Source organism: Lepus europaeus, chromosome 2 (assembly GCF_033115175.1).
Source record: "Lepus europaeus isolate LE1 chromosome 2, mLepTim1.pri, whole genome shotgun sequence".
NCBI classification, from domain to species: Eukaryota; Metazoa; Chordata; class Mammalia; order Lagomorpha; family Leporidae; genus Lepus; species Lepus europaeus.
In genome coordinates this window covers 29,986,412-30,009,229 of record NC_084828.1, presented here as the reverse complement: position 1 = coordinate 30,009,229, position 22,818 = coordinate 29,986,412, and the positions used below count along the sequence as shown (strand labels likewise).

General features: G+C 37.7%; 2 protein-coding genes across 2 annotated transcripts; one reads left to right on the top strand and one right to left on the bottom strand.

Annotated features, from left to right (window-relative positions):
• Positions 1 to 7,439: 7,439 nt before the first annotated feature.
• LOC133750667 (aurora kinase A-like) lies at positions 7,440 to 8,654 on the bottom strand (the record flags this gene model as incomplete). The annotated part of the gene is given in 3 exon segments (XM_062180298.1): positions 7,440 to 7,659; positions 7,853 to 8,180; positions 8,183 to 8,654. Coding segments are annotated over 3 exon segments (1,020 nt in total), but the record flags the coding sequence as incomplete, so codon positions are not given.
• A 2-nt stretch (positions 8,655 to 8,656) lies between these two features.
• Positions 8,657 to 9,630, top strand: LOC133750658 (peptide-N(4)-(N-acetyl-beta-glucosaminyl)asparagine amidase-like; the record flags this gene model as incomplete). The annotated part of the gene is made up of 1 exon (XM_062180286.1): positions 8,657 to 9,630. A coding segment is annotated over one exon (555 nt), but the record flags the coding sequence as incomplete, so codon positions are not given.
• Between the last annotated feature and the right edge of the window lie 13,188 nt (positions 9,631 to 22,818).

Sequence of the window (22,818 nt, the reverse complement as noted above, 5' to 3'; positions counted from 1 at the left end):
AATCCTTAGTATATGCAATAAAATATCCTTACAGAAACATTAAAATAATATACTATTAAAGTCCTTTTTCAGAAACTGGTCACATAGCTCTAATTGTTATTTATGACTTTATTCTGCCATTGTTGGTTTCATATTCCCTTTGACTTCAGAAATCACTTTAATTGATAATGGTCATGGTCTGTCAGGATAACTAAAATCTTTATTTGTTAAGAGCTTTTATTATGAGCCAACTTGCCTGATATTATACTAAACATACCTTTCATATGCACTTACGTTTTATTCAAGTAAAACCCATAGTGTCCAGAGCAATGCGTGGTCTAAACTAAAATCTAAATAAATATGTGTCACATAAATGATTAGGTATGGGGTTGGGCAAAGTTTGTTAGGTAGGAAGTCAGATGTGAGCTTATATGTGTGTGACAAAGGCCTAAAGAGAAGACATCTATGTCCAGCATCTGTATCTGCATCTCAAAGTCATCCTGATAATGTTTCAGGGGCAGCCCGGTATTCGAATCCTGCCCTGTCCCCTTCTACCTGATAACCTGCCAGGTGGGAGTCCCCTCTGCCTGACAATCTTCCACAATCTCCTAGGTGCAGCCCAGTATCTGCATTTCAAACACCCTGCTCCGGATCCTGATTCTCCAGGGGTCCTGCTCACCCTTCCTCTGAACTCAGGACAGCACCAGCTAGGCTTCCTCCTGTCTGGTACCTTCAGGGAAAAACTCTGATAGGAGCTTCTTAATATTTACATCCATAAAATCTGTTGTTTCAGGAGGAGGTGTGTGAAGACAAAGACCCATCTCCTTAAAAACCCCGGCCTCAACCGGACTGTGCATTCAGCCCTCTGCCTCTCTGCTGAGCCGCTCGCTTGCCTGCGCAGGTGTAATCTCTCCACTCAACCATGTAACCTCGTTCCTCCCCCCAGTCCGAGCGACTGGACACTGTCTCTCAGGTTCTGTCTGGAGAGGTGCCCATCCATTCTTACGGATGTCTCTGCCCTAATAAACTTTGCTATTTTACTTTTCCACTACTCTCTGTCTCATGCCTGAATTGTTGCTTGCACGAAGAACCCTGCCATTCACTGGTAACAGTTTGAGACACAAAAACTTAACAATGGATAGCTGAATAACCTTTTATTTTGGTGTACAAATCCTTGCCATATTCCTCCTTGATCCTGGGTAATCATGTTAGGAAAATGCACACATTTGTACATGTTGTAATTGCTTCCTCTGTCAGCTTATAAATTTTCTGCAACCTTTCTAAATATGTTGATACACACAATAGTATATAGCTTTAGTTACATGAAAATGTGATTAAAATAAACAAAAGACAAATGAATGACAGGTAGCATTTTATTCAGAGAGTACAATCCTGAGCCTGGAGATTTAAGACTGAAAATCAAGAAGCAGTTACTATTTGAACCATGAACCATGAAGAAGAGAGAGAGTTCCTCAAAATAGGAAAATAATTATGGTGTGATATTGTGGCATAGCATGTAAAGTCACCACCTGTGATGTTTGTACCCTACTGAAGTGCTGGTTTGTGTCCCAGCTGCTCCACTTCCAGTCCAGCTCCCTGCTAATGGTCTGGGAAAAGCAGCCAGGGATGGCTCAAATGCTTGGGCCCCTGCACCCATGTGGGAAAACCAGAAGAAGCTCCTGATTTCTGTCTTCTGCCTGGCTCAGCCCTGGCCCCTGTGATCATTTGTTGAGTGAAGCAACAGGTGAAAGACCTCTCCCTCTGTCTCCCTCTCTCACTGAAATTCTATCAAATAAATAATAAATATATCAATAAATCTTTTTCAAAAAGAAAATGATTATATAAACAAACAAAATTGATATGGGATTTGTCAGTTTCACACTGAAAGTAGTCATGATTCATGGTTGGATCTATCACTGTCCTTCACATTTAAATATAGTCACTGCCATGTGAGCAAGAATCACCCCAAAGTGACTACGCACCGTGTGCTCTGCCTGCTGTTTCTTGACTGCGTGTCTACATTTGGGTGTCATATGCACCCAAGGGGCCAAATATACAGTCACCACAGCATATTGGAATGGCACATATTGTGTCTACTCCTTTAGCCAAATTTATTCAGATCCCAGATTGCAGATAATATAAAGATCCAGCAAGTCTTCTCAGAATAAGAGCAGCTAATTCTCAATATTGGAACAAAATAAAGGCATGTTATTACTCCATTTGACTTTTGTGGAAAATAACTGTGTATATTACAATAAAACTTAGCTTCATCTTTTGTTTTTTACTTATACTTCAAGGTTAATTCACCTCAAAACAATGGGGGAAAATAGAAAATATTGTTTATCCTTTCTTATCTTCCTTCTAGATATGTACTGCCAATTTAATTCCATTTTGAGCTTTCTGTGATTATCAAGAGCAGTGAGAGGAATATTTTTCTTAACAGTGTTCTGTACACTGTGTCCTGCCTATAGCATAGAATGTTCCATAATAGTGATCTATTATGACATAAATAATTGTCTGAAACTTCAGAACACAAAACCTGAATCTGTGAAAGTACAATTAGATTGCCTAGGGACATTGCAAAATTAAATGACAGCTGGTTTGAACCTAGCCATCTATTCAAAGTTTGACCAGCAAATAACCCACATGGAAATGAAATAGTGGATATACATAAATAGAGTCAGATTGCATTATCAGAGGCCCTGAGCTGGCTCTGCATCCTCAAGTAGGAGTGTATCTGCTGTATAATCTGCTCAAAATCTAATGCTTCCCTCAAAAACAGCTTTTTGGATCAGACTATGACACATGGATAAATTTGTCATTTATTTTGGATGTTGGTGGATTTACAAATGAAAATGGTCAACATTTGCTTCATGACTTCATATTGAAGTGAAAACATGTGCTGGGGTAATCAGATTTTAGAGTTTCTTTCTTAACTACAATCCGTGGCATGCACACATGCTGCTCAAATTGAAACGAAAAAAAAAAATGCAGCAACACTTTGATACATATAGTTTTAAATTACATTAGAGAGTAAGCTGTGCTTTCTCAATAGATAATAATTATTAGATCCTACTCTTAAAACATTGACAGTATCTCCTTAGGATCCGTGGCCTTTTAAAGTAATTGAGAAGACTGAATATCACTTCTGGAAAAAAAAAAAAAGTTAGTAGTCATCTAACCTCATTTTAGAGACAAGATTCCTTTGGATATCCCAGCATAAAACTTTTTTAAGGAGAACTAATGGACGTAGAATAAGGAGTTACCAGGACAACAGATCCTTGGTAAGGCGCACTGAGGGTTGAATAGTTTGTTAATGCCAGACCAATAACAAAAGTGAGTTTATGTTTATGAGTAGCAATTTTTTTCATACTCTTTTAATGACCATCCTTTTTCTTTACATTTTTCCTGGAATACTGTATTGAAAATGACTATCTAACATGAGGACTTTCCAAGTCAGGAGCCTACACCTTCAGACTCGTTAGATGGATGTTCATTTGGCAGTTTGATAGATCTTAAGGAAAGAGGAAAGCATGGGTAAATTTATCCTGCCCTCTACTCCAAACTGTTTCTTTCACACTGTCAAGTCCTCTCATTGGAAATGCTTTCATGGAGTAAAAGTGATTAAATGGAAAACCATGTTATCTTCTTAAGCTTCTACATCATTTGCCTTAAAAATTTAGCCTACAAAACAATAAAAAATGCTTCCAGTTTTTTGTCTTACAAATTACTCTGTACTTAGAAATCATTTATAACTTCCTTGTATGCATTTGTGAATCTCTAGGCTACATTTAAAACAGACTTGTTGGGTCAAAAGTTAATATTATTTTACATTTTAATTATGATCAAATTCTATAAACTTTTCATCTATATTTATATTTCCAAAATCAACACAAGAATAGTTAAGTACTTGTTAACCTACCCCCATTCATATAGTAACATTGTACGCATACTTTATATTAACACTGTACACAGACTTTTATGATGAGAATTTGAATAATTTTCCTATATCTCATGATACCGATGCCTCTTCATATTTGTCTCATTTTTCTAAATGTCAATCATAAGGGAATAGTTAATAAAATTACGGTGAAGTCACCCAGTAGGCCGCCATTGCAGAAGGCAGTCAATTCTATGTGACCTACTATGGGACCTCCAATAAATAGCTACAGTTTTAAAAAGAAGTATATAACATGCTAGCGATTTTCTCAGAAATATATGTACATACCTTCTTCCATAAGCTGAGGATATCTATGGAGTCTAAACACAAAACTGGAAAACATCATTGCCTATGAAATGACATGTGCTAAACAAAACTATGGAGAAAATTTTTAACAATATTTCATTTGATAACTTTTGATTTTTATTTTTGGCTTTACCATATGTATGTAAGACTAATTTAAATTTTTAAAACAGTAAAATCTGCAAACTTAAAAAAAAAGACAAATGTAAATGATAAAGAGTAAGGGTAAAATCAAAGAGCTGTTAGTGAATCATGCCCCAAGAAGCTAGTGGAAGCTAAAAACAGAATTGTTGATTGTGAGGGTCACTGACAGCAGTGGGCAATGTGATGAGGGCCTGCTGTGTTGGCATCCACAGTGCTGGGTGCTTGTAATTCCATATTCCCCAGGTTCACTTGGCCTCTCACTTGCAGAAATCCTGTGTGTCACAAGTATCAAAAAATGTTTTCCAAAGATTAAATAGCAGTGAGACTTCCTCAGAGACCAAACACAAAGCAAAATGAAACCTACCTGAAATTTAATAACTGCTGTTGCTATTCATGCCTAGAAATGATATAATAATAAAATTTAATTTAATTTAATTTTTCCATACAATGAACATCACATTGGAGTCTGAATTATTTATTTAATATAACAACAGAAATAAATAACGTATGAAGAATTTCAAGCCTGAACAAAAAGTTAAGTCATCTAATCCCACTTTTCAGAGGAAGCAAATGTTAGTTTTCTAATTTGTCCTATAATGCGCATGTATGAGGAATGTTTGAAGAAAATGAAATTAAAAGACAAGTTTATTTTAATCCTCAAAATTTGAAATCCATGCATGGGGCCGGCACTGTGGCGTAGTGGGTTAACACTCTGGCCTGAAGCACTGGCATGCCATATGAGCACCAGTTCGAGACCCAGCTGTTCCACTTCCATCCAGCTTTCTGCGATGGCCTGGGAAAGCAGCATAAGATGGCCTAAATCCTTGGGCCCCTGCACCCACATGGGAGACCTTTAAGAAGCTCCTGGCTCCTGGCTTTGGATTGGCGCAACTCCGGCAATTGCGGCCAATTTGGGAGTGAATCATCAGACGGAAGATCCTCTCTCTCTCTCTGCCTTTCTTTCCTCTGTGTAACTCTGACTTTCATATAAATAAATAAATCTTTTAAAAAAAGAAATCCATGCATATAAAGAGTTTTATAAAAGATCTTTGTAGAATAAAATTAAAAACTTTTTTTTCATTTTCAATTATCTTTATATAGAGAAGATCGATTTAGTATATATTAAGTAAAGATTGCATCAGTTTGCACCCACAAAGTGTAAACACAAAGTATAAAACACAAAGTGTAAAACACAAAGTGTAAAATACTGTTTCAGTACTAGTTATAGCATTACTTCACATTGGACAACACATTAAGGACAGATCCCACATGAGGAGTAAGTACACAGTGACTCCTGTTGTTGACTTAACAATTTGACACTCTTGTTTATGATGTCAGTAATCTCCCTAGGCTCTAGTCATGAGTTGCCATGGCTATGGAAGCCTTTTGAGTTCGCCGATTTCCATCTTATTCCGACAGGGTCATAGTCAAAGTGGAAGTTCTCTCCTCCCTTCAGAGAAAGGTACCTCCTTCTTTGATGGCCCTGTTCTTTCCACTGGGATCTCACTTGCAGAGATCTTTCATTTAGGTCTTCTTTTTTTTTGCCAGAGTGTCTTGGCTTTCCATGCCTAAAATACTCTCATGGACTCTTCAGCCAGATCCGAATGCCTTAAGGGCTGATTCTGAGGCCAGAGTGCTATTTAGGACATCTGCCATTCTATGAGTCTGCTGTGTCTCCCACTTCCCATGTTGGGTGGTTCTCTCCCTTTTTGATTCTATCAGTTAGTATTAGCAGACACTTGTCTTGTTTGTGTGATCCCTTTGATTCTTAGACCTATCAGAGCCATCAATTGTGAACTGAAGTTGATCACTTGGACTAGTGAGATGGCATTGGTACATGCCACCTTGATGGGATTTTATTGGAATCCCCCGGCACGTTTCTAACTCCACCATTTGGGGCAAATCCGATTGAGCATTTTACAAATGAATCATGAAAGGAGCAGGTGTGTGGCATTGTGGTTAAGAAGGCACTTGAGGCCGGCGCCGTGGCTCAATAGGCTAATCCTCCGCCTTGCGGCGCCGGCACACCGGGTTCTAGTCCCGGTCGGGGCACCGATCCTGTCCCAGTTGCCCCTCTTCCAGGCCAGCTCTCTGCTGTGGCCAGGGAGTGCAGTGGAGGATGGCCCAAGTGCTTGGGCCCTGCACCCCACGGGAGACCAGGAGAAGCACCTGGCTCCTGCCATCGGATCAGCGCGGTGCGCCGGCCGCAGCGCGCCAACCGCGGCGGCCATTGGAGGGTGAACCAACGGCAAAAAGGAAGACCTTTCTCTCTGTCTCTCTCTCACTGTCCACTCTGCCTGTCAAAAATAAAAAAAAAAAAAGAAGGCACTTGAGATGCCTGCATTTCATATTGGAGTTCAAGTTCTGCCTTTGCTCTAGCTCCAGCTTGCTGCTAATGTATACTCTGGGAGACAACAGATGATGGCTCAGTAGTTAAGGCTACTGCCCAACACCCACGTGAGAGACGTGGATTGAGTTCCAAGCTCCTAGCTTCAGCCTGGATCTAGAGTAAGTTCCATGCAGTGGTGAGCTGATTGTGTATCCTGCAGCTGTAGGATGAAAAGTTCTGTAGGTATCTGTTGGGTTCATTTGGTCTGTAGTGTTGATTAACGCTGTTGTTTCCTTGCTGATTTTCTGTCTGGTTAATCTGTCCATTGCTGAGAGTGCAGTATTGAAGCGCCCCATTACTATTGTATTAGAATCCATATCTCCCTTTAGATCCTCTAACATTTCTTTTAAATAGCCAGGTGTCCTGTAATTATGTTTATAATATATGCATATTTGTCTGTAATAGTCACATCTTCCTGTTGAATTGATCCCTTAATATGTATTACCCTTTGTCTCTTTCAGCAGTTTTTGTGTTAAAGTCTATTTTGTCTGATATTAGGATGGACACAACAGCTCTTTTGGTTTCTATTAGCATGGAATATTTTTTTCCATCCTTTGACTTTCAGTCTTTATGTATCTTGTTGGTGAGAAGTGTTTCTTTTAGGCGGCAAATTGATTGGTTTTGTTTTTTAATCCATTCAACCAGCCTGTATTTTTTTTTACATTTTATTTATGTATTTAGAGTTTACACATATGCCATAACTCTGATGCAGAAAAGTGAGCCCTTAACATTTAAAACAGCTCCAAGACACTTATTCTCGTCTGTGCAAGTCCTGAGATCGAGGTAGAGCACACATTCCCACTCCCAAGGTGACCGAGGACCAGAAACCGCACTGACAGACATGGAGAGCACCGAGGAGATGCCACAGGAGAAAAACTCCACGTCGATCTGAAAATCTTTAACACTTAAAAGAAATCACATATTCATTCCAACAGCTTTAGCGGCATTGGCCACCCAATAAGTTACACAGACACTCAGGTACTTGCAAGGCTCCTGTACAGCTATGTAGCCAATCAAGTCAGGGCAAGTGGTCACCTGCCCACAGGCAGACACCAAATTTGTCTCCCACAGGGACCCCTTGTCCGGCACAGACAAACCTTGCCTCCAGGCGGTGAAATCGGTAGAGGTCGCACGACTCTCCTGGCTGCTTTCCCTCCAGAGTGCCGAGTCTACTGAAGCAGAGCTGGAGGAGGCGGCAGAGGGGGAGGCACCGCTCGCTCGCCCAGCAAGGCAGGCGTTCCCTGTAGTACTCCGCAGGACAAACTCCATAGCGTGTTCCTGGCAGATGGGTTATGCAGCAGCCCTGGCTCGAGGATCCCGCCCCTGCCTGATTAAGATGGTTTGCTGGCGGGCTCTTTGGGCAGCTGGAGGATTTCGATGACTTCGCTTTGACCCATGGGTGCTCAAGTACTTCAGCCAGAGTGGGCTGTGACTGGGGTTGTGCTTCAGCAGCCTTGAAATGAAGTCCTTGGCTCCCTCTGTTACAAAGTCAGGGAATGTGAATTCAACCCGTGATATTCTTCTGTAGGTCTCTTGGTATGTGTTTGCCTCAAAAGGAGGCTTCCCAACTGAAAACTCGTAGCAAAGAACTCCCAGGCTCCAGAGGTCCACCTTCTCGTCATGCATGAGGCCCTCAATCATCTCGGGGGGCAGGTAGTCCAGCGTGCCACACAGCGTGGTCCTCCTGGAGGATGGAGCGTGTACCGACCACCCAAAGTCTGCAATCTTCAGCTCCCCAGCTGATCCAAGAAGCAGGTTCTCGGGTTTAATATCTCTATGAATAACTCTCTTTGAATGACAGTACAACAGGGCGTTTGCCAACTCGGTGATATACGTAGCAGTTCTCTGCTCATCGAACTTGGAAAGTTTCTGAAGCTCTCTGTAGACGGTTCCCAGCGGTGCACATCCAGGATCAGAGAAAAGAAGTCCTTTTCATCCCTTCTGAAAATGAGAAGATTTCTAAACAGCTCCACCTTTGTTATAATATTGTGAAAGATAGTTATGTCCGAGTTTCAAATAATAATCAGACCATTTCTGGATGGGAGAATGGTGTGTGGAAAATGGAGTCCATATTCAGAAAAGTTGAAACAGACTGGAACGTGGTGTATTTAGCCCGAAAGGAAGGATCATCCTCTGCATATATTTCCTGGAAGTTTGAGTCAGGGTCAGTTGGCCTGAAAGTAGATAGCGTATCCGTCAGAGCAAGTAGTGAAACCTTCCAGACTGGAACAGTTCAGTGGAAACTGCGATCTGATGCCACGCGGGTAGACCTGACCGGCGATAAAAATCTTCGTTCCTATCATGATTTTTCTGGTGCCACTGAAGTTATTTTGGAAGCAGAATTAAGCGGAGGAGAGGGTGATGTTGCTTGGCAACATACCCAGCTGTTTAGACAAAGCTCAGATGACCATGAAGAAAATTGTTTGGAGATAATTATAAAATTCAATGACCTTTAAGAACCTGAATATTTTAAAAGAGCTGGCAATAATCAAGAACTTCCCGTGGTCCACAGAAGTCCGCTGGTTCAGTGCCTGCTTAGTTGGCAATTTACTGCTGTACGCCAGCATATTTCCTGGTGGCCATTCATCATGTAACCCTCATGAAAATATAGATACTGTGGACCATAATGAAATCTTGAATTAAAAATTACCTTCCATATGTGACTATAATTTGGAATAAAGTCTTGTTGCCTTGATAATCTCAATACTATAAGTATAGTTTTAAAAGTAAAAGTAAAATTATGGAATTCATGATTAAATGCTGTTCGTGATTATGGCAAAATCATGGGCTAATATAGTAATCTGATGTTTTTGATCAGCCAGTAATTTCTTCATAAGTGGTTGAATTACATTTTCCTAAGATTTTTATTTTAATAAATGTGAAAGTATAATATCTATTAAGTTATATAATGCATGGAAAATTTAATGATTGTAAATATTTAGGCATTTAAGAAATAAAATGAATTATTTTTCCTTAAAAAAATAAATTTGACTCATATAAAATGAATATTTGAATAACAAATAATAATCTAATAAATTATCAAAATGTTTATCTTCTAAGAGTTTAAAAGAACATTTGGAGATGAACATTCCTGGTAGTGCCATCAAATATCCATTATTAATGTATTTGAACATAATTGAGATAATTTTTTCAAGAAAACTTTCTCAAATGATATGAATATTAAATATCTCAATGAGGAATATTTTACATTATTTAACCTATGTTTACCTCCCAGCCCACAAATATTAACATATAATACAAATCGTTTCAACATAAATATATGAAAATATTTCAAAAAGTTCATTGATAATGGAATTGAAAGGTAAGTTTATTTTGGTGCAAAATATTTTGAAAATATGCATTTTTTCATAATACATATCTTCCAAGAAATTTTGTAGACCTTTTGTATGCATGGATTTCAATTTTTGCATAAATAATTTTAAAAATTATTTTTTATTTATTTATTTGAGAGGGCCAGGACAAAGAGAGCGAGAAAGAGAAATCTCATATCTTCTGGGTCAATACCCAGTGCCCACAACCGCCAGGACTGGGCTGGGACCAAATTCAGGATCTGGAAATGTAATCTAGGTCTTCCATGTGGGTATAGGAATTTAATTACTAGAGCCATCATCACTGTTTCCCAGGATCTGCATTAATAAGAATCTGGCATCAGGAGCTGGAGTTTGGAATCAAACCCAGGAACTCTGATGTGGGATACCAATGTCTTAACCACTAGGCTAAATGTCTTCTCCAAACTTACCTTTTAATTTTGTTGTTCCAAAAACTTTTCTACATATACTTTTCTTTTTTTAGATATATTTATTCACCTGAAAGGCATAGTTACAGAGAGAGAGAGAGAGAGAGAGAGAGAGATCTTCAATCCACTGGTCTACTATTCAAATGGCTGCAATGTCCTGGTCTTGGCCAGACGGAAGTCAGGAGCCAGGAACTTCTTGCAGGTCTCCCACATGAGTCTCAGAGGCCCAAGTACCTGAGCCATCTTTCCACTTCTTTTAGTAGGGAGCTGTATCAGAAGTGGTGTAGCAAAGACTTGAACCAGTGCCCATATGGGATGCCAGCACTGCAGGTGATGGCTTAACCCTCTATGCTACAATGCTGGCCCTTGTAAGTATCCTTTTCAAAGTATTTCAAAGTTTTAAAAGTATCTGGTATAAAAACTGTGATTGATGGGTACATGATTTTAGTTCTCCTTTGTTGAAATATAGCTATGAATTTTAATAAATCTCTTGTCTTTAAACTGCTGATTTATTATCTTAACTTGATACCAATAACAGCAATATGAAAGGCACACTTATTTGTTGGGGGGTATTCAACATAATTCATTCAGGTCCTCAATAAGAAAATAAAGGAAACAAGTATTAAAATATAGGATTTTGTTAGGCAAAACCAATTAATCAGAATAATATCACTTACACCAATAATGTATTCCTTGCAAATGAGTCTACTTATATGAATTTTTATCTAATCTTTTAATTGTAGTCTATCAAAGGCTTGGGCCTAGACATGTTGAGTTTCTCCTTCAAATCTACCTGTTGTTGAAATGAATTTTGAAGGAATAGTTTTCTGAGAATAAAATAAACAGTAGGAAAAATTCTACTTCTACAAAGTCATATAGATCAAGTCTTAATGAAAATGATTTTTCTAGGCCGGCGCCATGGCTCACTTGGATAATCCTCCACCTGTGACGCCAGTACCCCAGGTTCTAGTCCCGGTTGTGGCACCATTTCTGTCCCGGTTGCTCCTCTTCCAGTCCAGCTCTCTGCCGTGGCCCAGGAAGGCAGTGGAGGATGGCCCAAGTGCTTGCGCCCTGTACCCGCATGGGAGACCAGGAGGAAGCACCTGGCTCCTGGGTCCGGATCAGCGCGGTGCACCGGCCGTAGTGGCCATGTGGGAGGTGAACCAAGGGAAAAGGAAGACCTTTCTCTCTGTCTCTCTCTCTGTGTCTAACTCTGCCTGTCAAAAAAAGTTATTTTTCTACCTATTCCCTTGCCTTTCCTTATTGATTCTTGTTAGTTGACAGGAAAAATTTGAAGAAACAACCTGCTTGTAGCCATGACTCATTATTACATATTATAATATGATTGAAATTATAAAATATGTGCTTGTGGCCAGCGCCGCGGCTCAATAGGCTAATCCTCCACCTGTGGCACCGGCATACTGGGTACTAGTCCTGGTCGGGGTGCCGGATTCTGTCCCGGTTGCCCCTCTTCCAGGCCAGCTCTCTGCTGTGGCCCGGGAGTGCAGTGGAGGATGGCCCATGTCCTTGGGCCCTGCACCCGCATGGGAGACCAGGAGAAGCACCTGGCTCCTGGCTTTGGATCAGCGCGGTGTGCCAGCCTCAGCGCGCCAGCTGCGGTGGCCATTGGAGGGTGAACCAATGGTAAAAGGAAGACCTTTCTCTCTGTCTCTCTCTCTCTCTCACTGTCCACTCTGCCTGTCAAAAATAAAAAAATTAAAAAATAAAAAATAAAATATGTGCTTGTTATTATGCTAATATAAGATATATTAAATAAAAACATTCAATATTCTTTTCTTATGCTTTTTGGTTACCAGCCCTCAAGAATTAAAGGTAGATTTATTTGAAGAATATTTACATTAATTCTCCTGACCTGGACACTATTGCAAAGCTGTGTATAATAGGCAAGCAATCATTAAATGTCAAAGTAGTTGTTTGCAATTTTTATTCAGTAGCATTTTAAAAACACATATAAATCTTTAAAAGTGAAACAAGAATGTTATTTAAATCACAGGAGAGTGCCATTTCATCATAATGCCCTTGTCAAACAACTACTCTAAAATAATATAACATGTAATTCTGAAATGTCATAGATTTATAACAGACGTCTGAATCCTGCAATGCAATTCAGTTTATACCTTTAATCATGACCTTCTTTACCATGGCCTTTAGTTTTGTTTTTAAACTCATATAAGTGCAAATTGATAAATTTTCTTTTGTAGTAGAAAAAAATAGGAGGTGAAAATGCACAGTGCAATGAAACATTGAAGAAGAATTACTCCTAAGCACATAGTTATATACTTTCGTTTATTTGAAAGACAAAGTGATACAGAAGAGAGAGGAAAATCTTCCATCTGCTTATTTACTCCCTAGATGCCCACAAAAGCCAGCATTGGTCTAGGCTGACGCCAAGCATCCTGGAACTCCTTTCAGTACTCCCATGTGTGTGTCAGGGATGCAGGTACTTGGGTATTATGTGCTGCCTCCAAGGCTGCACATTAGAAGGAAGCTTAGTTAGAAGCAGAGGTGGGACTGGATCCCAGGCCCTCCAGACATGGGATGCAGGCATCCAAACTGGTGAGTTAGCCTGCGGCACTGCAATGTCGGCACCATTACGGTCCCTGTTCGCCATGTGCTCTGTGGGTAAGGGAGAAATGAGTTCTCTGGTATCTTTTCTCATAAGGAGGTTGATCCTGCAAGATCAAGGCCCTACCTTTATGACTCCATTTAACTTTAAGTGTTTCCTGAGGGTTCCCATCTTCAAATACAGCTAAACTCAAGGTTATGGTTTCAACATAAAGAAATTTCACTTTAAATGGAATCTTTGACATCTTACTCACCTTAATATTTTTTAATGAATTTCATTCCAGAAAGAATAAATTCTAAATAATCAACGTGGATTTGGTAACCATCATCTCAATATTTCCAAACTTAGAACCTTACAAATATGTGTGTCCAGTGTTAACCTTGCCCTAGACCAAAGCCGTCTTGTAACCTCAGACACCCAGATACTAGAGAAAAGCATGGCTTTTCCTTTTCTTTGTCAGAAACATGACTTTCTCTCTAATCTCAGCCTGTCACTATTTACTCTTGAAGACCTAACTGAAATAACATTATTATGGCACATTTACATTTCCTCCTAATCAGAATCCAACAACTCCCCAGAACTATACAAAGTGGTTTTTTGACATTTTTAATATCATAGCATTTATCACAACTGTCTTGTTTTATACCTATTTGCTTCATTGTCTTTTGCCTCTAAAAGGGTGTGACTTCTAAAAGCAGAAAGACAGCAATATTTTTTCTTGTGTCTCCATAAAAAAATCTTAACCTGGTATATCCATTGGCATATCAAATTTTGAGCAAATAAATCTGAAATGTCTTGGGAAAGTAAATCATGTGTCATTGATGTTCAATATTTAGGATTTTTCTGTATATAATAATTGTGATTCTTGAATTGCTATAAAGCAAGCTTTGCACAGCATGGTCCTTTATCCAAACCTGGGTCCACCTCTATTATTGCATAATCTTCAAGCTAAAAATAAGTTTCTGAACTTTCCAATATTTTTTAAAAAATCAAAACTAGATTTATATTCTATGATTCATGAAATGCATATAAATTTTCAGATTTCATGTTCTATCAATAAAGTTTTACTGAAATAGAACCATGCTCCTTCATTTATATATTATCTATTGCTGTGTTTTTTCTATAAACTCAGGGTTCACTATTTGTGACATAGATTGTGTAACCCAAGAGCCTGAAATATTTACTTTAAAATTCATTCATTCATTCACTTGTCTGCTGAGATTTCTTCCTGGATACCCCACAAATTCCCAGAAAGCACAGCCACAGGTAAGAAGTGAGACAGAGAGATCCTCCATCTTCTGGTTTAGGCCCCAAAAGGCCATAATAGCCAGGTCTTGCCAGGCTGAAGCTAGGAGCCAGAAACCCTGGAGCCCTCATCTCCCACCTGGATCAACTTCTGCTGCCATTAGGTACATTAGCAGGAAACTGAATTGACAACACAGTAGCTAGGACCCTTATTGGAACTCCAATACGGGATGTTGGCATCTCAACTGGTCACTTACCCTGCTGTGCCACAGCATTCACCTCTGAAATATTTACACTTTGACTCTTAATAGATAAAGCTTACTGATATGTATAACATACAGATTTGCATGTTTTTAATTATTTGGGGTTCAGATTATGAGCTTCTATTTGAAAAAAGTTTTAAAGCAACAGTGGTACTACAAAGTTTAGTTGTCCAAATTATACTAGGAGTATTTTCTTCAAAAGTTATATTTTTGAGTTACTGAGTTATTCTAGTTGTGAATGTTATACATTTTTGTATTTTCATATAAAGTTCTAGTTAAGTAGAAAACCAATGTCTAGTAAATGATCAACAAGCACATACTATATACAGATGAAGAGTAGTTGGCAATGGAGATATAAGAGATAACAAGGCAACAACATCACAAAATCAGATAAAGAACATTGAACACAGCAGAACTAAAGTTGTTTGACCTGAGTGAATAAAATTTTTGGTACATTTAATAGATGTAAAGTTCATAGCAATTAAAAACTTTTGTGGGGACTTCATATAGGCTACTTTGAAAGTATCATGCTTGGGGACTTGTGGAATATCCAGGAAAAGCTCTCAGCAGACAAGTCAAAAGATAATATGTCAGCTCTGTTTATACCTCTGGGTATCATTCCCTTACATATTTATTTGAAGTCTATGAGATATAAAAACAGAAATGAACCAAGAAGAGAAATCAAGTAGAATATGTATGACATTGTCTTAACATAAAGGTTGGAATAAAACAAAGAAAATAACTAAATTAAATAGGCAGTTAGAGTAGTAAAGGGACATGATGAAATAATATTTTTAAGAACACAGAGGTAATCAGTGCAAGATAGCAAGTAGCAGAGAAGCTGAGGAAATGAAATACATGAGTACACAACTACATTTGGAAATGAATTTATCATTGGGATTACCAGTTTTAAATGTGGGGACTCAGGGCACCTCATACCACTCTAGAGTTCTTTGAACCACAATACATTTTTATAAAACACTTTTACAAAAAAAGGTGTGAGTACATTCCTCCCTCAGCTGTGGAAAGATATGACCAGCAACCCCAGACATTGCCTCTAATAACGCTGGGAAACACTTTCTGTCTTGGAACTAAGTGCTTGCTGTGGTCTAAATATATTCCCTGAAATTCATATGTTGGAAACTTAATCCCCAATGCAAAAATGTTGAAAAGTAAGACCTAGTGGGAGGTGTTTATTTATGTTATGAGGGAAGATTCACTGTAAAAATAGTTTATAAGCATGGGCTAAATAAATAAATAAATAAGAGGTCATCATTGTGGCATAGAAGGTTAAGCTTCTGCCTACAACACTTGCATCCGATGTGGGTTTCGGTTTGCATCCCAGAAGCTCCATTTCTGATCCAGCAATCTGCTAATGCACTTGCTAAAACAATGGGAAATGGCCCAAATGCTTGGATCCCTGTGTCCACATGAGACACCCAGAAGTAGCTCTGGGCTCTTAGCTCTCCTAACTTTGGCCTGCCCTGGCCCCAGACACTGCGGCCATTTAGGGAGTCATCCAGAGGATGGAAGATCTCTCTATCTCTCTGTGTCTCTCCTCCTCTCTCTGTAACTCTGTCTTTCAAATAAATTAATAAATTTTTTAAAAGAGTGGGTTCTCTCTTTTCCCATTGAAGACATGGCATTCATTCTTTCTCATCCTCTCAAATTCCACCATATGAGGATGCAACAAGAAGGGTTCATAAAAGTCATGACCTTGGTCATGGACTCCTCAGCCTCCAGAATTGTGAGAAATAAACTTCTGTTTTTTATGAATTACCCAACAGTAACACAAAATAGACTATGATAGTGTTCTAAACAAAGGCATGTGAGTTCCGTTGATGTCAAGGTCTGTGGGATGTGTTATTAGCAAAGAAGAAATCTGGAGGATGTGAATGACAGAATTGCATAGGAAAGGAAAAGTCAGATAATTAAACTTTCATTTTTTTTCCTTTCAGAGCATAAATTCAATTAACTGTTTCATTACAAAATATGGTTTCTCAGTAATCCCAAATAATTATTTTCTTTTTTTTCTTTGTACTCCAATTCTTATAAGGTACATATAAATTAATGCTTTATTTTCTGAATTTGTAAAAGTTATTGGGGGATAATTCACAATATTTCACAATTTATGTCACTCAAAATTTGTATGTGAGTAGGGTAGAATAAATATACTTGACCAGTAATTTTTTGTTTTTACATTTTCACAGAGGTGTTTATTAAATGAAAGTGTCTAATGGTAGAATGGTTAATAAAAAAAACACTTATTTTATGTTTTAATAAAAAATTATATAAGATTAAAATTTTCTGAATAATGAAAACAAGGCTTTTAGTTTTATTTAAATATTTTGCTCTAAAATGTCCATAACTATTAGTTAAAATATTCTCTTCATTTTTTGATAGACTTTTAGGTTCAAGAAAAATCATATTTTTATAGATATGAAAAATAAGTTTAATTTTAACTTGTATACATGCTTAATAATTCCTTTATCAAAACATGTAAAAATCTTAGAAATTTTGCATGCAATTCCATTGAATTTTAACCTCTTTGATATTAAGAATGTGTACAAGTTTATATATTTTTTAAAAAAATATTTATTTATTTATTTGAAAATCAGAGTTACAGAGAGAGAAGAGAGGTAGAGAGAGAGAGAGGTCGGGTCAGCACCACAGCTCACTAGGCTAATCCTCCACCTGCGGCACCGGCACACCTGGTTCTAGTCCCGGTTGTGGCACCAGTTCTGTCCCGGTTGCTCCTCTTCCAGTCCAGCTCTCTGCTGTGGCCCGGGAGTGCAGTGGAGCATGGCCCAAGTGCTTGGGTCCCTGCACCCACATGGGAGACCAGGAGAGGCACCTGGCTCCCGGCTTTGGATTGGCACAGCACGCTGGTGGTAGCGGCCATTTAGGGGGTGAACCAATGGAAAGAAGATCTTTCTCTCTGTCTCTCTCTCTCTCTCATTAACTCTGCTGTCCAAAAAAAAAAAAAAAAAACCATTGAATGATTAAATATATGAGCCTCAGGAGTTCCTGAAGATATGGAAAAAATATGGCTTGAAAAATATGCTCATTAAAATAGTAGCAGAAACTTTCTTCAGTTTGGAGAAAGGTATAGACATCTGAACACATGAAGAACATAGAAGACTAAATAGGCATGATCAGAAAAGATCCTCACAACAAAGCATTATAGTAAATTTTAGAAGTAGAACAAAAAGATAATATCCTAAAATATACAAAAGGAAAACGCCAGATCATTTAGAAATGATCTCCTATCATCAAATTAAGAGCATATTTCTCAAACTTACAGGCCAGGAGAGAATGGAGAAAGATAATCCAAATACTAATAAACAAAACAAAACCTGCCAATTGAGACTATTTACAAAGCAAAGTTTTGGCCATTGCCGCAGCTCACTAGGCTAATCCTCTGCCTGCGGCACCGGCACACCAGGTTTTAGTCCCGGTAGGTGCGCTGGATTCTGTCCCGGTTGCCCCTCTTCCAGTCCAGCTCTCTGCTGTGGCCCGGGAGTGCAGTGGAGGATGGCCCAAGTGCTTGAGCCCCTGCACCCACATGGGAGACCAGGAGGAAGCACCTGGCTCCTGGCTTCAGATCGGCACAGTACACTGACCCTAGCGGCCATTTGGGGAGTGAACCAACAGAAAAAAGACCTTTCTCTCAGTCTCCCTCTCTCTCACTGTCTAACTCTGCCTGTCAACAGAAAAAAAAAATGCTCAATCAGACTTGCCCCAAATGGTGGAGTTAGAAATGTGCCAGGGGATTCCAATATAATCACATCAAGATTGCATGTACCAATGCATCTCACTAGTCCAAGTGATCAATTTCAATTCACAATTGATCACACTGATAGGTCTAAGAGTCAAAGGGATCACACAAACAAGACTAGCATCTGCAAATACTAACCAATAGAATAAAAAAGGGAGAGAACAATCCAACATGGGAAGCAGGAGACACAGCAGACTCATAGAATGGCAGATGTCCTAAACAGCACTCTGTCCTCAGAATCAGCCCTTAAGGCACTCGGATCTGGCTGAAGAGCCCATGAGAGTATTTTAGGCATGGAAAGCCAAGACACTCTGGCAAAAAAAAAAAAAAAAAAAAAAAGAGGACCTAAATGAAAGATCCCTGCGAGTGAGATCCCAGTGGAAAGAACAGGGCCATCAAAGAAGGAGGTACCTTTCTCTGAAGGGAGGAGAGAACTTCCACTTTGACTATGACCTAATCTAAATAAAATTGAAGTCAGCGAACTCAAGAGGGTTCCATAGCCTTGGAAACTCATGACTAGAGCCTAGGGAGATTACTGACGCCATAAACAAGAGTGTCAAATTGTTAAGTCAACAACAGGAGTCACTGTGTACTTACTCCTAATGTGAGATCTGTCCTTAATGTGTTGTCCAATGTGAAGTGATGCTATAACTAGTACTGAAACAGTATTTTTACACTTTGTGTTTCTGTGTGGGTGCAAACTGATGAAATCTTTACTTAGTATATACTGAATCGATCTTCTGTATATAAAGAGAATTGAAAATGAATCTTGATATGAATGGAAGTGGAGAGGGAGTGGGAGATGGTAGAGGTGCGGGTGGGAGGGAAGTTATAGGGGGGGAGCCATTGTAATCCATAAACTATACTTTGGAAAATTATATTTACTAAATAAAAGTTTAAAAAAAGCAAAGTTTTCAATCAAAAATTACAGATGAAATAAGGACCTTCCAAGACAAGCTAAAATTAAAAGAATTTGCCACCACTTGTCTAGCCTTACAAATCAAACAGAGAAAGCAATTTAGCTTCCAGAAACAATACAAAAGGAGGAAAACTTATAATAACAGGGAAAAAAGGATACTCAAATCAAACAATGGGGATACTCATGGAAAAATGGCAGGATGAAGTCATTACTTATAAACAATAATCTGGAATGTAAATGGGCTATATTCTACAATTAAAAAACACAGACTGATTGAATAGATTTTAAAAAGATCCATTTATATGCTGCCCTCATGAAATGCATTTCACAAATAAAGACACAAAAAATTGAAAGTGAAAGGACAGAAAGAGACATTGAAAGCAAATGAAAATCAAGATGAGCAAGAGTAGCAACCTTCGTATCAGACAAAATACATGTTAAAAAATGATTGACAAGAAAGACCATAAAGTGATCATTATGTAATGATTAACGAATGAATTCAGTAAGATGACTACAGTAAATATATATGTCCACAAATCCACATCTGTAACTATTTAAAATAAATGTTAATGTATGCAAAGGAGATATAAACTCTAATGATACTAAGGGGGGACTTACACAACCCACTTTCATCAATGGACAGAATTACTCAGGAAAAAATTAATAAACAACAGATCGAGTTTACACTATATACCAATGGAAATAATAAAAATCTACAGAATGTTTCATCACACAGCTACAGAATATACAATCGTTCCATCAATGCATGGAAGATTATCTAGGATAGACCATGTACTAGATCATGAAAAAAGTCAGCAAATTCAAAAAAGATTAAATGATATCATGTATCTTTTTTGACTACAATTAAGCTAAGCTAGAAGTTGACAACCAAAGAAACTAGAAAGCATAAAATACATGGAGACTGAACAACATGTTCTTGAATGAATAGTGTGTCACAGAAGAAATCAAAAGGGAAATAAAAGAAATTCCTTGAAATAAATGAAAAGACAACATTTCAAAAGTTACAGAATATAGCAAAAGCTATGTTAAGAAGAAAGTTTATAGCAATAAGTGCCTATATAAAAAAATTGGAAAGGTTTTAAACAAATGATCTAACAGTGCATCTCAAGAATATAGAGAAAGAAGAACAAGTCAAACTCAGAATTAGTAGGAGGAAAGAAATAATAAAATTTAGAGAAGAAACAAACAAACCAAACTACAAATCAAAAAAGTATACAAAAGGTCAGTGAAATGAAGAGCTTGTTTTCTTTCAAAAAAAAAAAAAACAAGCAATTGGGCCAACTAAGCAAAAAAAGGGGGGTGGGATAGACCCAATTAACAAAATAATATTTGAAAACATAGAAGCTAAAACTGTTATACAACAATACAAAGAATAGCTGAATTATTACAATCAGCTGAGGTACCATAATACCTGATTGCTAGACATGCTACAGGACTGTTAATAACAAAAATAGTCTGGCATTGGCACAAAAAAAATAGACATGAAGACTGATAGAACAGAACACACAACCCAGAAATGAATCCATGAATCAATTATCAACCTATCTTTGAAAAATGAATTAAAATCATTCCCAGAGAAAGGATAGTCTCTTCAAGGAATAGTGTTGGGAAAATTGGATTTCCACATTCAAGAGGTTAAAACAAGAACACTGGCTTACACAATATACAAAAATCAACAAGTAATGGATCACAGATCTAAATCTAAGACCTGAAAATATCAAATTACTAGACAAAAACATAGAGGTAACGCTGCAAGACATTAGCCTAGGCAAAGATAACATCCCAAAAACACAAGGAATAAAACAAAACATGATCAAATAATTTTACATCAAGCTAATAAGCTTCTGCACAGCAAAAGAGAAAAACAAAAAAAGTGAAGAGGTAATCAACAGCTAGGAGAAAATATTTGCAATAAAGGATTAATATCTAAAATATACAAGGAGCTCAATAAACTGTACAGCAACAAAACAGAGTTAAGAAATAGAAAAGGGTTATGAAGCACGTATTTTTTAAAGGAAGAAATATGAATGGCCAAAAAATAAATGAAAAAAAAATGTTCACAATCATTTGCCAACAGGGAATTACAAATGAAAACATAGTAAGATTTCACCTCAACCCATATGGAATGGCTATCACCCAAAAAAATAAGGAAATAACAAAGACATGCAAGGATGTGGGTAAAATGTACTCTAATGCACTGTTGATGTAAATGGAAGCTGGTACAACCATTATTGGAAACAGTATGGAGATTCCTCAGAAAACTAAAAACTAAGATCCTCAGATTTACCCTACTAGGGATTTATCCAAAAGCAGCACATGAAAGAGTTACCTGCACTTCCATATTTATAATAGTTCAATTCACAATATCTAAGATATGAAACCAACTTAGATGTGCATCAGCTGATGGATAAAGAAAATGTTGTATATATGCTATACAAAATGTTGTAGATCACTAAATGTTGTGTGTATTCTACTAAGCATAAAAGAGAGTGAAATCCTGGCATGTGCAACCAAATAGAGCAACTGGAGTTCATTATGCTAAGAAATAAGCCATCACCAAAGAGAAAATTATCATAATTTTCTTTTATTTGTGGTAGAGAGATATACTATATACTACTACTATAGATTTAATGATCCGTGATTATTTTAAAATATACTGTGTTTGAGTAAATGGCCATCCTTTTATTAGACTGTTGTTTATGGCTCTTGCCTATACCCTTCCAGAACCATTGTCTTTTTAATTTTTATTTGTTGCACTCATTATTTAGTGGAGTATTAATCCTTTAACTCTAATGAAAATTAAAAATGTTACTTCAAAAACTAATAGAAAGAGAAAGAAAAAGGAAGGAAGGAAGGAAGGAAGGAAGGAAGGAAGGAAGACAGGGAGGGAGGGAAGAAGGAAAAAATGAAAGAAAAAAGGAAATAAGAAGGGCGAGAGAGATAGGAAAGTATTATATGTTATATTCTTAGAAGTGTATCTATGAACTATATTGAATCTGTTCTATTTTAATATCACATTAACATGATAATTAATTATAACTGTTGTAGTGATTATCATGCATTTGATGTGACTCTGTGAATCTGAAGTATTATAAATTCCTTTAAAATAACTAAAAATAAAAAGTAAAAATCTTTATAGGAAAATTGCTGAGATGTTTAAAACAGGATTTGTGTCTATATTTTGTTTTACAAAAAATTATTGCATGTAAATAAAAGAAATTTAGAAATTGAGTATTTCAGGTTGTTATATGTTTTAAAACCTGTCTCCACGCCCCTTTCCAGCATGAAGCAGCCTGAGCAATCATCGCCCAGTTCCCACTAACAGATGTTAGGGCTTCCATCTCCTGGAGGAAGGAATGTGAGGAGTCAGATGGGTTAATAGTCAGGGGATCCCAATGGAATTTGGAGTAAAAATACTTGCTTCCTTCCCCAAAACTTTATCTTTAGCAAAAACTAACAGGCTGCCCTCTTTCCTTCAGAATCCCCAAATTTA